This window comes from Emys orbicularis, chromosome 6, assembly GCF_028017835.1.
Source record: "Emys orbicularis isolate rEmyOrb1 chromosome 6, rEmyOrb1.hap1, whole genome shotgun sequence".
Taxonomy (NCBI): Eukaryota; Metazoa; Chordata; order Testudines; family Emydidae; genus Emys; species Emys orbicularis.
Window position 1 is genome coordinate 106,103,446 of NC_088688.1, and position 16,273 is coordinate 106,119,718.

Genomic DNA, 16,273 nt, shown 5'->3' on the forward strand with positions numbered 1-16,273 from the left:
AGCGAAGGCAAGCCTGGGGAGTCACAATCTATGCATAAATGATAGGGGTATCTTGGCAGAAGGTGCGAAAGAAGCTCTGACCCCTTCCCCTGAACCCCCTGTTTCCAAATGAAATGCACAGTGCAGCTAGCTTCTTAACTACACTACACTCTTGCTACTGGCTGCCAAGAGGCTCAAAAAATCCACCTTCACTTTTCAGTCAGAAGAGGCAGAAGTGGATGTGAGAGACAGAGAGACACAGAGACACAGAGAGCGAAAGAGGGCAAGAGACTTGACTTTAAGAGACTCCTGCACTGACAACTCCATGCAGTTCGGAACAAGAACGGCAACGACCGAATCTGGTTTCATGGGGACATGGCAGAACGCTGACACTAACCTCTTATTCAGAATGTCCCAACAGGTATGTGGTTTTTTTTCATTTATATTAAAACATGGTATTTAGTGCTCTTTCTCTTTTCTTTTCTTTCCACATTTTATTTTTTTAAAATTTATCACTACATAGTTAGCCTCTGAACTGTCATAACTATGTCATTGGAATGTGCATCGTTACTTCATTGCTTCCCTAAGGTCTCCTTTTTTAAAAGATTTAAAAAATAATGCTTGAAGTAAAAGCAAGGCATTTGTTTTAAAGTTTCCAAACAGAGCTTTGCTTATGGTAAGACTGGTTTCTTTCTTTGTTTGCCTTGGTTTTGTTTCATCCCCCCCCCCCCCCCGCTTCCCTATAAATAAAAGTATCTGCTGTCCCAGCAAAAGTCCTTTCATTCTTCCAGAGTACGTAAGCCCCAAAATCAAACTGATACTAAATTTAGGGGGCCCCTCAGAGCAGCTTAATTGACTTCATGTGGCAGAAAACAGCTTTATTCAGACCTAAGGAGTGGAGAGCAGTTGTGCTGGAATTGCTGCCAGCACAGCGCTGAGGGTCGTTAGAGGAGACAGTTTCAGTTGTCGGGTCTCTCTCTCACTCTCTCACACACACACACTGTTTCTGCGGAGCTGTGCCTTGGCGTCCTCCCCAGAGTTGCTCCTTCACCGGGGGCCGCGTTTAAGGCAGCTTGGTATGCTGGTTCTGACGGGAAAGCTAAAATGTTACTGCAAGGCCAGTAATAACTGATAATTAATCACAGGAGCCAGCGTTTCTGTACCATGCACTTGGTGATACGCGCCCTGCGTGCTGTAGCTCCTCTTGCACAATTACTTGGCTCTTCTGGGTAAAAAAAGGAAAAAAGAGAAACTTTCATCTTGGACTCTGCTCAAGCAGGGGAGGGAAGTTCAAACTGAAGCTTTTTAACAGGGTGCCTCCCTTTCCAGAGATGATTTGACTTTTTAAAAAGTAGTTTCCAGTTATGGTCCCACACTGAGTAATAGTAACTAAAGTACTTCCTTATCCAAAAGAGGAGTTATTAAATGATGTGTGCTTTTTAGTTAGACTTTTATAATACAGGAAATGAGATGAATGAACTCCTATTTACCTAAAAAGCATTGTATTGTACAAAAAGGGAGAAGGTAGTGTCATTAGTTTTTTTTTGTATAGCTTATAGTAAGAAAATAATCATGAATATCAGTCATAAAAGAACGTTTTTGAAAAAAACAAAACCTGACAGTGGAAATAGTAATCTATAGCAGTTGTCTAGGGAAGAATTTAAGCAACATAGCTTAGGCAGGATGAATGTATTTGAGTAAGGTATATTTTGATATATCCTGTAGAGGGACCCTGATTACTGCTGATACAGTAAGCTGGTATAGAAATGTAATCAACATAAGATGAATAAGCAGCTCTTTGTGTCCGATGTCCCATTCTTGAAAGTAAAAAGTTCATCTCCTAGTGGAGATGCACATTTCATATGTACTGTGTGCCACTAAGCATATGACTGCTGCCGCACATGTTATATGGGGTATATACATATATACTTGATGTATCACACATTTAGTTTTTATTGATATTCAGCAATAGAATGTAAAGCAGTTATATAACTTGTGTTGTATTTTTTGTTCAGTAGTGAGGTTAAATGTTTGGGGTTGTAGGCTAGGTTCTTTCCCCTTCAGCTACGAAAGAGTTAACATAACTGGATCCAGATAACGATCAATTGATAAATAGCTATTGAACCACATAGATAGTGTTAGATTGCATGTTTCATATTAGACCTATTCCAAACAGATTTAGATCTACGTAGTCTCAGGAGTGGTAGAAAATATTCAACACGAACAACAGAAGAAAACAAAACTAAATGAAGGACAGTATAGAAGATGCAAAGAATTTGAGACAACTAGTTGATAGGCAAGGCAAAACTGGCACATAAACGAGGCTGTTACATTTTTGATAATGTATTAATTATGCTAATACTTGAGAATGTTAAATGCCTTCTGTGCATTGCTGGACATACGTATGGTCCTGTTTATATTCTTCATGGAGTGGAGGGGGAAGAAATGTAGCGTATGACTAAATGCATGGCAGATGCTGCATCAATGTGAATCCTTCCACTGGAATACACACAGTAGCATTGTAAAGGTGGTAATGTTGAACAGATTTATTTTAAAAAGTCTTTACTTCACTTGTGTGTTCAAGCATTGTATTCATAATTTTGTTATAAGATGTTTTTGTTGTTTGTTATCATGAACTAAAACACATTCAGTTCACACACATTTTTCACCAAGCTTTTGGGAAGGGGTGAGTTATTAGTAATGCATTAATCCCCCTCTTTAAGGATAACATTTTATCATCTTTCTGATTCGTTAAAGTTGTTGGATCAGCTTGTGCAGACTGTGAGCACAAACTCTGTCAAGTGCAGCTGCAAATGTGTGTCAGTGTCGATGTTCTTTTCTCTTTTAACACTAAAATCTTGAGTATCACATCTATCTGTTTTTCATCCATTATGAAATTACTTAATTTTTAGCATCCATCTTTTGAAAATATAGGTATTTCACCTTTCATGCCTAGGCTTTGAGATAAATTTTTGTTCGCAGTACAAATTATATTTCGTTATGAGATGCACTTCACTCGCAAGAGAAAGTTTACCATAGGTTTGAATGAAATGTTTAGTGAAAGTTTTGCAGATATACGTAGTAAAAGTAGAGGTGGTATTATATGTTCTAAATAAAATACTGTGCTTTCTGCACATTTTTTTAACCTCTTCTCTCCCCAGCCCCCCAAACGCCCACCTTTGTAAGTCGGTCTCTAGCAGGTTCTAGTACAAAAACTAGAGCAGGACAACAAAAGCGATTTTTAAAAATATACATGCAGTATTCCTGGGAAAGCTACATATTTGCATGCTCCAAGAATACAGAACTTTTTCTTAACAGCTACAGCAAAACCTTGTAGTAGGACACTACGAGGAAGTGTATTGTGAAAATGTCCGAGTGTTTAGATTTGATCATACAGATTTAGGTATCAGTAGGTATAGGAGTCCTTGTGTTTGCATTCCTCCTTTGATGAACGAGTTTGATTCTGTTTATGTGACAATCTGCTCTGGCACAGGAAAATCAGACATCACATTCCAGAGCAAACTTAGATTTTGTTGGGGTGGGCAAGATTGGGAAACACAACTTCTAAATTACCTACTAGAATTTTAAAACGTGGCCATTTGACTGACTTGTTCTGCCTATGCATCTTTTTTTCAATATAACAATATGGTTCTCTTAAAAGGATCATTCCGTTCTGTGTACAGAAGAATAGCTGATAACCTCAAAGGGCATAAATCTTAACTTTTAAAAAGTTCTTCTTTGGGTCACTTTGATCAGTGACAGGTCGAGAATGGCCAGAAACCCTTGGTTTCCCTTCCCTGCTCATCTGGTTGAGTCCAGGGCACACACTGCCCATTTTAGTCTGGCAAGAGGTTGTTAACAACAGAAAAGGAGGCCTGGTTTTGATTGATTAAAAAAAGAGCAGGCTTTTCTGATTTTCTGCTTTCATAAATGTTTTGTGCATTTGTCAGAATAAGAAATGTCATTTTTCTTCATCCAGTTACCTTAAGGGCTGTAATGTTCTAAAATACTTTTAAGTCATTTCTGAAATGAGACCATAAGAGAAATGGCTGTAACCCACAGTGACACAAAATGCCAGAGACATTTACCTTTGTATTAAAAAGGAAGAATGTTTAACCTGTTTCATATAAAAGGAAGAAACCTTTTCCTGAAGTTTTCCCCCCCCAAGAGTGAAAAGGAGTATATTATTGTTATAAATGGGTCTGTGCATCGTTATATAGTAATTTAGGATTCATTCAATGATGTAACAAAATTAACAACATAATTTCATTGTGTAACTGTATCTTATTAAGGAGCAACTGTCTGACATTCTCTTACAGTTGCTTTATTTAACTTCATGCAAATATTATTAGTAGTGACATTTTTCTATTGTACATTAGATTCTCTCATTAGCATGATGTGTTAGTTATCACCAGAGAAATCACTTCAGATAGGTGAGGAGCAGACCAAGAAAACTAAACATTAAATCAATGACTTTTATTAATATAGAAGCATCTATTAAACCAAGATATGATAAAGTAGGTTTTTTTTCTTGCATAAAATCTTGCTTTTCCAATGAAAGTGCTAAATAATACTTATTATTGAAATACACATTAATATTATAGTGAAATTGTCTCCAATATGCAGTGCCTATTGTGAGTTGTACTAGTGCTCTGCAATCTGACAGTTTCTCAAATTAATGTAGACATAGACACACAAACTGTTTTATTGAATTGGTATTTAAAAAGAAAAATGTGCCTATGTATGAAGGTAATCTGCTATTTGAATACTTCTGATTTGCTGGTTAAAAGGGATGTATGCAATTTTATCACATATAAAATGCTTGACTATTTTACTTTAACCCCCAAGGATTTTTTTTTAATCTACGTATATATACAGAGATTATTAACTTGATATGACCACACACTATAAATTGCATACGTAGATTTACTATTAACACTTTTTGGGGAGATCAACGCTTGCTAGCACAATTGGCTGTTAACTATACTACGCTGGCTGATAAGTGACAAAAACTATTGCTCACAATAGTTATTTGGTGTATTTTTTTTTAACCATTTTAAAGATCAGTTTACCACAATAGTTTCTTCTGTTTATGAATAAGTATCTCTGTGCTGATATGAATTGCATGTAGTTTTAGTTTGTTGCATTAAAAGATCTCTCAGGTTACATTACCTTTTTCAGATATTTGTTTTAATTTTGTAATTTTTTAACAATAAATTATAGTTCATCATTCTAGCATTTCATATTATATTAACAAATAAATGATGATGATGTCCTCAGGAGTTTTTATATACTCAAGAATAGAAACACTAGAAGATACAGTGCGTGATATAAGCTGAACTTGTGTGTACCATACACCATCATATGCATGCATGTAGGTAGGTAAACAGATACATGAATGGTACACAGTTTAAAACAACAACAACAACAGTGAGCTCTTTCTATTCTTGCTTTCATTATTTGCAGGCTAACTTACCTGTAGTTGAATAACTGTGGTATATTTTTCTAGATATATTTTTTGCAAATGTGTGTGTTTTAGATGTTTTATTTGATTATATTGATTAGCTTGGAATACCATTCATCATATATTTGTTTAACCTTGTAGAATTTTTGTATACACACAACTATACAAAACCGACATAATACATATTTGGAAGCCTATATGCTGTATGTATTGTGCATTACATATTTGTATATAATGTTTTCAAATTTATACTGTGGGTGTACTTTAGCAGTTACTTATTCATGCATAGATTTATGGGGTTTTGATTAATATAGTGACAGGACAGATTTGGGATATTACAGCAGCAGAGTCTCCTACTCCTGTGTCAGGGTTAAGAGCCAAGGCAAATCTTCCCTAACTAATTAGATGCTGACTAAAGCATCTCCAAGAAGTTGGGGCAAAAGTGAATGGGTCACAGCTGAGACAAGATTGCAAGGACTGTAGTGATAGTGAAAGCATTCACGTTTGCCAGGTCATTGTGACACAGTGTGCTGATTGCAAAGGAACACTCTGTACACTGATAGAGAACTGCCGTCATAAACTACAATCAGAAACAAAAGCTTTGGAGTTTTACTCTCTCACTAGAAATACTCAGCATGTATGCTATGTGTCACTTTCTTTTTGCAGTTGTTTTCTCACACAATAGTGTTTGTTGCTTTTGTAGAAGGGTTTTTCTTGTAGTCTAATGGCTCTTAGAAAAAATTCCAAACTTGGGGCTCCAACTATAGCCAAGAGGTGGTAAATCACATGGCCCCAAGAAAAAGAAGGATGAAACAGACAGGTGGAGAGAGGCAGAATTCCATTGTTATTTTCCCTTGATCTTTCTCCTTAGAAAGAGAATCACTATAGCGAAGTTATGGTACAATTCAGAAAGCTGTCATTCCAAAATCCAACATATATGTTGAAAGCTTTTTTTTTTTTTAACCCTAGTACATTAATGGTTGAGGTTTTTTTAAGAAGCTTTATTAAATAAGGAGCTTTATTCAGTTTTTGTTTACAGTTTTTCTAAGAGGCAGGATGGGATCCTTAGCTGCACAGCATTCTTCCCAAATAACATCCAAAATAATAGTCATGCCCCAGTCTGTGGGCAGGCATCTACTGCATTATTTCTGTTCAATATCCGTTCATATACTGCGCTCACCACCGTGATATCTGATTGCCTCTTTTCCCCTGTTGACATATTTGAAGATTGTTTGTTTTCTATATGATTTCACTTTTTTGACAGTAAAGGAAATGGTACAAGTTGTAGTGGATGTCACATAACATTCTGCCACAGAGAGGCAGTCTCCATCAGTGGGTGGGGCACCTAGGAACTGCTTGATTCATGTTGTTGCTTTGTTGCCAGCAACATACTGTTGATGCCATTCTCATTCTGTTGAAAAGCTGCTGCCTTCCCATCCTCTACCACTGTTGTCTATCCATATACTTGTGGAAAGGGAGAAAAGGATGTCACCTGTGACTTCTAGGGCACTGGAGTTGTGAAGGGGAAATGATCTGATTGTTGACAAGATTCTGTGTTCATAAAAGAATGCAGAGGACAGTAAGGTTTTCTTGTCAAATGAATAATGCTAATTTAGGGAAGGCTAGATGGGAAGTGAGGAAATGCACATAGTAACTGTCATTAAAAGTGAAATTTACCATCATCAACCACAGGTAAATTTAGTGTGGCATTTGAGGTGTTTCTTATTTAAATATGGTGAATGCCACAAATACCTCAGTAAAGGCAAATGCTGTGATGTGTCTATCTACTCATTTATAATGTGCCCCTTATAGTAGAATTTGAGTGGTGTGGTAAATGTCTCTGGATTTTAATGATGACCACTGTGTCTGATGTTGGGGGGAAAAAAGCTACGATCCCCCTCCTTCTACCCGCAATAATTTTGACCAGCTTAGTTTAACCTAAGACAATATGCTGAGAAAGTTATTTATTAATTTAAAATTGTTTTAACCACAGACCAACAACTTTCTCTCAAAGTTTCAGAGAACAGAGTGAATTAATTGATTCTGAATATGTGTATTTCCTTTCTTAACTTTCTAGCATATTTCCTAAAGAGCACACCACCTTTGGAATGGAACACTTCTGACTTCATATAATTTAAATGAGAATGACGTATGGATGATAAATCCAACATCTGAACAGTACTAATAAGAGTAAAACGCTATCTAAAGGGCTATATCCTCACCCTCATTCAAACCTGTACTTACCATTGATGTCAGCGTAAGTCCCCATTATGCATCAAGGGCAGTGTATAGTTTAATAATAGAATCACCAGTGCCAGCAGTTTAGTTTTCTGAGTGGGAGTTGTGACTAGGGGTCCAATCCTGTAAACCTTCTGTGTGTTGAAACTTGCCTGAAGTTAATCTGGATGGCTCACAAAGTAGGGCCCTTCTGATGTAGGAAAAGAAAATCATCCCTTTGTTCCTAGCGTTTGTATATTTTAATCTTGTCTTGTGTTCAGATACAGACACCAAACAAACAAACAAAAACCTTAGAAAGGTAGATGTGCAATGCTTTCTGAACGAAATCTGAAACCAGGTGAGTATCTCCTAGCTCTCGTTTTGTTACAATCCTAACCTTCTGCTAGGTTCACTGTTAAAGAACCTAGTCAGGTCTGAGTCTTTGAGGGAACCTGGGCCTATATATGATTTTGTATATAAACCATGGGGAGATCAGTATTACACGATATCTACTAGAAACCAGACAAAACTTGGTTGGGTCCATTCAGTTTCCCTTTGAAGATTTGAATTTGAACCAGAAACCCTCAAAATTAGACTTTGGAATGGGCGATATCATGAAAGGTGATAACATAAAATTGGAGGGGGAAAGCTAGTAGGAACTCCTGCCGACTGAAATCGCCACTTTTTGCATAGCTCTAATAGTGACCCCCACCCAGAAAGCTGGTATCTCTATTAAGTCTTCCAGATGATATCCAGTTTTGGCTTTTTAAAAAGTTCTGAGTTCTTTGTTGCTTCTGCATTAAAAACTCATAGATATGAACGTCAAATTTTTTACACAAGGATTGATTTCCCTTTAGCATATTCAATACCCTATGCGTACACAGTGTGTAAGGCCTTATGGACTCTGCTGCTGTTTTATTGCTGCTTTCTCCGGGACAGCTTTTGAGATCATGTTGCTTCTGTGTAAGGAAGATGGTAAAATGTCCCTTTATGAGAGATGACTACTTTATTTCTATCTCACCCATCCTTTTCCTCTCTTTCCCTATTTATCTGTTGCTCTCTTACATAAAATTAATACAAATCTGCTGTTTAGAAGTAATAGAAATTATACAGCAACCTTGGTGCTAAATTACTGTGGGGAAAGAGATGAGGGAGGGGAAATGTCATTTCTAGAGGTATTTAGGTGCTGACATGCAGAGAGTCCAGTGTTTTGCCATGTAAGTGTGCCTGTGAGTGAAGGCATGATAAAAATGTGTGATCAGATGCCGTGGCTTATCATAGGAGGGTGCTGAAAGGCAGCTCAATTTGATCTCTACTTTGTATAAGGAAGAATCTAGCTTTAGCAAGGTGTTGCTATTATTACTATTTAAAAAAAAACCAAAAAAAAGCCTATCTTTTTTACAGTTAGACTGTCAAAAACATGAGCGTTCATTTTCATTTGTGAAAACATTAAAAACAAGGAAGAAGGTAAAATGTAATGAAAGGGTTGATTAAAAAGAGATTTGTTTGCCATAACCTTGTAGGCAGCAAATAACAAACTTGGGCATCAGTGAGTTTGTTCAAAAAAATAATTTAAAATGCAAACCTGACGACGTGTGCAGACTGAATTCTTAATTGATAGTACATGTACTGAATGAGAGTTGTTTTGAGTTGTAATAAATCTCTCTAAAAGATCAGTTTATAAGACAGACACCTTTAAAATAGTTGGGAAAGTGGAAGGCATGGGGAAAAGGTATCCTCAGAAATGGTACCTGCTATATTTTGAATAGGAGGTGTGGGTTTTTCAGCATAATTGAGATAGGTTTAAGTGGCTGTTTTTTCTCCAGAGAATTTATTCAAGACATTTGATAAGAACATCTGAACTAGATGTTGGTGTGTGTTGGGGACGGGGTGGGGAGGGGGGAGAGGGGGATCACAAATTAATGAAGACTATACATGGAAAGAAATAATTACTTCCAGCTGGCTTTATATAATAAAACTACTATTAAAATGAGAGGCTCCATTAGCAAGACTTTAATTATATATTTTCTTGGATTTCCAAATAAATATCATAGACTTTTAAAAGCATAATACTTAAAATTAGTCAAAGTGGCTGTTGTTGCCCTAATAAGGCATAAATAAAAAGATGTACCCACCGTTCTACCCTGCTATAAATGCCCTACAGCAGTTGACATTGCTGGAATGCCTCCTGCAGCTGGTGGCATATGACTGTCATTTGCAGGCAGGATATACAGAGAGTTTACACAATGCGGGCATTCATGAAAGTGTTCCTCATCTGGGACTCCTGCAAGCTCTCATTTTATTGACCCTGTCAGAATTTAACTGGGAGGCTGTCAAATTATGTGTTGCTTTATCTAATATTAGTTTTTCTTTTAAATTAGAAATCATGTTGGGGAGGGGGTTGGAGGAATCAGGTAAGGGAAAGAAATAGCTTAACTCTCAGGTTTATTGTTTTATAAACCAAGAAAAGAACACTAGCTGTATGAGAACTTGTTCATTTGTGCTGCTTTAGATTGTGAGGATTCTAATATTCTATTCTTTGTGCTTTATTTAGTTTTCTGTAACACTCCATGTCTTAAAGCCCCTTTGCTTAATCACTATATGTCTTGAACGTAAGGTTAACTTTGGTGCCTAAGCAGATTATAGTTGATTCTAAATATCTGATTTATAAAACACTTTACTCTTTGACTACATGTTTATCAGGGTACAATGTTCTCTAAACAGAACAGAAGAAAAGATAGTTAATCATAGAACTTTGGTGTGCCCTTGTGCAAAACTCCATAAAGAAGTACCTTGACACTTAGGGGCTTTATAATGTGCCACAAATTACACCATAATCTGAGAAGGGTAGATAACTAAAAACATTCTTTATAGCAGTTTGGCTGCATTTTGTATTTAATTGTATTATAGCAAAACCTCCCCCCAAAAAATCAGGCAGTGGAGCATCGACATCCGGGAGAGAGCCAGTTTCAGTAGCAGACTCAGGGTGTCAAAACCCTGGCTTCATGCAGGTAGGCATGCTGCAAGAATAATGATCTCATCATAGTGAGTCGTCGTGTTCTTTTTAATAGACTCCTCCTTGTCCATCAGACCATCAGTTTTAACACTTATGTTCAGTCCAGAAAAAGAGACTGAGCAGATTGATGAGATTATCATAATGAAAATAAAGTATTAGTCTGTAGATATCAGGCACTCCATATTACTTCATGCAAAAGCCATAATTTTCATATGATTTCTAGGTTTCTTACTGAAATACAACATGGTATCATCTGTCTGTTTGTTTGCCATAAATGGTGCCCATCACGACAGTATTTGATTTTATTTCATTTATATATTTTTTTAATAAAAAGAAACCCAGAAAATGTATAAATGAAGAGTTGTTTAGCAGCACAATAAATACTGTCTTTGTATTAAGAAATTTCTGTGATTGTATAGTTGACTTTGTCTCATGCCATGTGGACATTCCTATTTCAATGATCTCTCTACTCCTCTTCCTTCCCCCCGTCCACCAATGCCCAAGACACATTAAATAATTTTTAACACTCTTCCAGTTAAAAGAATCTATATAGAATAGAACTAACCATTTTGCAGAATTTCATAATGCATCATAGGCTCCTTTGCAAGGTGTCCGTTTTCATCATAGGAGTAAACAGCAAAGTAAAAAGAGACCTGGAAACACTGTTAGATTCATTCTCTTGCAAATAAGCCTTCCCCTTCCTCCCCAATAACACTCTGAAAAGAGTATTTTAAAAAATTCTGTATACCCTTCTTTAGGTTTTTAAAATAAAGTTCAGCAAAAAGAGCTGTGATATAGAAATAGTACTTGGCAGATGTAAGATAAAACAGCAGCAGCTAAGAAATGTAAGACCTCTTAGTCAAAGCGTATGAATTTACAGTGCAAGCAAAATGAATTCCTCCAAACTTTTGTTACAGAGGAATCATGTCATTGTTTTTACAGGAATTTGAGGAATTAAAATTCATATGAAACTTCTGCTGAAAAACAAAAGTAGCAATGTCTTTCTTTTAAAGGAGCTAGTCCCATTAGTTCCTCCTTAGCTTAATCATCGAAGGAGACAAGTAAAAGGTCAGACTTAGAGTATGGCAAGAGCATTGTAAATAAAGACAACAATAAAAAGTGGTTTGTGAACTTCCTACTACATCAAACTACCTGACAGTCTAGTTAAAGTAGTATCTTTTTACTAAGCTCTCTCCTCTCTTAGGGGAGAGAATAGTCAAACATTCATTTCACTAGCCATGCTCCCGTTCAAATCAAAGGAATTACTGCGGGAGGAGAATTGGTCTGAGGGCCCAGTTCTACAGTCCTTATTCAGACACGATGCCTATTGAAGTCATTCTGGCTGCTGGTACCTTATGGCAGATACTCATACCTAGTAAAGGCATAGCAGAAGTATCCAGCAAAAGGAAAAAGAACTATAAAAGTGTTTTTTTTTTCCCTTTTGCTTTTGAGGTATTTTTGTTTATCTTTGAATAATGGAATATTTGCATAATCATCACCTTTAAAATCTGAGTTTTAAAAAATTTTAGTTATGTGAAAGAGCAAGAGAAACTTGGTATCATAATTTGATTTTGTAATGTTTGCTGGTTTTTTTTGTTTGTTTTTTGTTTTTTATCTGACTGATGACCTCTCCCTGAATTTTTTCACTTTGGAAGAAAACTTGATTCATATATAAATACATATATATGTACATTTATATATTAGTCATGTACTTGAGTAATGAAACATATTTTAAAATCCAGTGGAAGTAAATATTTTGTTTAACTGCTAAAATAGATTTGAACAATGAGGCCTGAAAAATAAAAGCTACAGGCAACATTTATGCATCTTTAATGTGAAACTTCCTTAGACATGAAAAACATACTTTTCCATATCCTCTTTTTGCTTTGTTCCAATGCCTGAAAATACAAAAGTCAGATATATAAATGTACCTGCAATTCATTATGGGTGCAATATTGTACCTGCAAATTTAGAAGCCATTAAAAAAAATCTGTATATGGCAATAAACAGTATACTCCTTTGATTGTTATAAGTTTTATTAATGTTCAAAGAAATTTTTAAATTGGACTGTGTGTGTGTGCGCGCACGCGTGTGTTTAAATAATTTAAACAAATGAAATGATGGAAATAGTATGGAATTGCAAAATTAGGATCTGTTCCTAATTGTTCTCCTCTACTGCCCCCTACCTCTTCCAAAGTTCAGGTGTGTTCAGATGTGGCGTTTTGATTCTATGCAATCACCAACATCCGCATTTTTCTACATCCACCAACTGTGAAAAGAAAACCGAGTAAATGTTACGTTAGGGAAGTAGGAGAGAGAGGTGGGTGCAGCTAGCAGCTGGAGCCTGATATGTGTTTTCTCTTCTGTGGCACCATTTTGTTGTTGATGTGGGAATGTAGCGAAACAGTGGCTGCAGCTGCTTCGCTAAATAAGGATCCACAAAACTTCCAGCTGTGAACGTATGATTCATCCTTCCCTGCACAAAAAATATATTTCCTTATATCCCATTATGTCCCATATTTGATTTTTATCACACAACTGTTACCTGACTAAATCTCACCCACATGCTCTTTATCCATCCTGGAAACCATTTTTTCTCCTTTCAATTAGGCTCACAATACTCCCGCATCCTCTATGCAGAAATTCTACATTAAAATAATACTGCATCCTCATAAATAATTTTTTAATGAATCAAGTACATTAATAATGTATCTTTTTAACCAGCCTAACGTAGATTCTGTACAAATCTACAGAAAATCCAACTAGTCCATTCATGAACTATTTATCTTCAATTTAATCGTGTAATCCCCAAACTGGTATTTCTTTCATTCAGAGTGATCTGAACTTTTGGATATTTACATCATAAAAATGAGTAAATAAAATAAAATTAACCGTTCTACATTTTCTTTGGTATTCATAATAGTAATCATTACAAATATCTATTGGAAAGAATTTCTCCCCATCATAGTTTGACATACTTTTTTTAAAAAAAAGGTTTAAGAATTCAAGACATTCATATAATAAATGATACTCTTTACAAAAAGGGGATTCTGCAGGTTTCACTGAAATTGGTTGCAAAACTCACTGATTTATTTCAGAGGGCTCCAAATAAATGGATGATTATTAAAGAAAGAAAAAGTTCTTTTATCCCTTTCCTGTTTAGACCTAAATTAAGGGTGTTTCTCTTAAGGGTCCCTGTTTAGACCTGAATTAAGGGTGCCACCATTGATGATATCACTAACATCTGCATCAGTGTAAGTAGTTCAGGGAATGTATTTAAGACCCTGTTCACACAATGGTAGCTGCAACCATGTTTAATACTGACTTTTTTTGTAGAGCTTTAACCCTTGTGGCTGAATTGTGCTATACACACCTTCTTTAGTTAGGTGGCTCTAATACAGCTCTCAGAAACATGAGCCTTGCCCGTCTTAGTTGGGTAAGTGTGGCTGCTGGTTAGCTCCATTCTATTCACAGTATTCTTAAAGCTTTAGATGTAAGGGATGTTTTTGAGTGTTTGAACAAAACACAGAAACCCAAACGTGAGACAGTCACTGGCTAGCTGGATGGCCATACACAAGTCATTTCATCTCATTGCCTCCATTTTTTCACATGATAATTAATTTGGCTATTAAAGTGCTAAGTTTTCTTATTATTGGCTTTTGCAGGTTAATGCTTTTAATTCCAATGCAGACTTAAAATGTCAGGTTTGAAACTGAAAAGTTAACTTTTAGATGATTAAGTTGCTGTATATATAGTGTGGGAATGCCATTATTTCCATAACCATTGTGATGTCACAGTTGTCCATGTAGAGGATTGTGGTTTCATTGAATGAAGAAGAGATGTGCCATGTGAGAGAGAGGTTTCCAATAGTAAGTTGCAGAGCAGATATTTATATTTCTTTATTTAAAAAAAACCCACCACCATTTAGGTTGTGCCGAATTAGGTTTCTGATATTGTCTATTGTGTTAAAGGGGGCGTGTAAAGAACTAGTCTGCTCATAATTGAAATTCTCCAGGCAAATCAGATATCAACATTTTTCAACAGAACAGGTAATTAATTACTTTGTATTTTAAATTGAAGGTCATTGTGTTGTTGATTTCTGTGGGAACAAAAGGAAAAAAATCTTGTTAAAATGATGGGTAAACTGGGGCCTAGGTGCTCTTAGGTGATATCTGGGGTATCATTGAGTTGAACCCCTGGTTAGTGTCAAATTCCAATCAGAATGCAGATATCTGTAGTATAAACATAACAAGGTGTTGGTTTATTTCCAAAACTATAAAGAAGAGTTTAACTGCAGAAAAGACCAGAGATTAACAGTTTGTTTTACAGTTAACTCAGGTATTTTCAAATCAAGTGACTGGTGCTGCTTGTAACGAAGCATCTGTAAAGTGTGTCAGTATGACGTTGGTATGCCATGTACAAGAAGTTCAATGTCAACACAGCTGTGACTTACCACTTTTAGAAACCTCTCAACTAGGAATTAGATAAAATATCTTTAATTTGGGCAAGGGGTTGGGGGAGAGAGCAGGGAGGGGAATACCATTTTAGATGCTATTAATTTTCACAAAATAACATTTGTGTGCTTTGCCTCGCCAGATAGTCTACAGTGCTTTTTCCTTATTTCACATGCCAAGCTGTTTTTACATTATCATTTCCTTCTCGACTATGTTTATCTTTTCTGAAAATGGTGAAATGTAAGCTATTCCAGACTGGGTGGGTGGCACACATTTGCACAGTACCTTTTAAAACACAGAGCGAGCATTTTATTTGGGTTCTGCAAACCACTGAGAGAACTCAATGCAGCTGCTCTCCTTGCATCAAAGTGATGCATGTAAAAATCTCACTTTCTATTCTAAATAAACCTGTTGAGTCAGATATTTCCGGGCTGACATTTTTTGCAAAGGAGGGACAGTGGCACTGGGCATATACATTAATCCTTAGTGTTCCACCAAACCACTTCACTTTTTTTATGAGCTTGTAAGAGTGCCCATCCTTAGCAAAATATCAAGTTAAAACATGTCATTTTCAAATTACTTACTTGTCTTTAATCCAAAGGCAACTCTTAATGGGCTGTTTTACTGTAGGCAGTTGGTAAAGCAGCAGTTTAGCAGTGAGTAGTTCTTCTGACCCATTATTGCTGTCACCTCTACTTCTCATTCCCAGTTAGATCCAGTAGTGGAACAAGGGTTGTGTGTTTAAAATCTGAAGTTGTTGATTCAGTGGTCAGGCAGATGCTGCATGCATTAACCCTACACCGGCCAGAACTAATCTGGAACAAGTTGAGATTTCCTTTTAAGTGTGTGTAAATTGCAACTCGTTAACAATCCTATATCTTCCCTTATTTTTACCCTATTGATGGCCTCCATAATAAACAGCAAAGGTGGGCAGGTAAGGGTAAAGAGGACACATGACATGATACCCATTTCTTTTGTGTAATGAAAATATTAAACCAAGAAATGTGATATTGTTGTGTGGGTTGCATTTGACACGATCCTAGGGCCTTATCCTGCAAGGCACAGAGTGCCCTCCGCCGATAGCACTTAGTACTTCACAGGACTGTGCCTCTCAAGTTTAGTGAATTAAAACCATGCTGTGTT

At 36.3% G+C, this 16,273-nt stretch overlaps 1 protein-coding gene across 2 annotated transcripts in view; it reads left to right on the plus strand.

The window, feature by feature from the left end:
* The first annotated feature begins 202 nt into the window (after window positions 1-202).
* The window catches only part of BNC2 (basonuclin zinc finger protein 2), a 289,425-nt gene continuing 273,354 nt past the window's right edge, over window positions 203-16,273 (plus strand). For both annotated transcript variants that reach the window (XM_065406666.1, XM_065406667.1), the window contains exon 1: window positions 203-400. In XM_065406666.1, coding sequence (XP_065262738.1) covers window positions 305-400 — 96 coding nt within the window. In that variant the 5' untranslated portion in view covers window positions 203-304. The remainder of the gene's footprint in view (window positions 401-16,273) is intronic.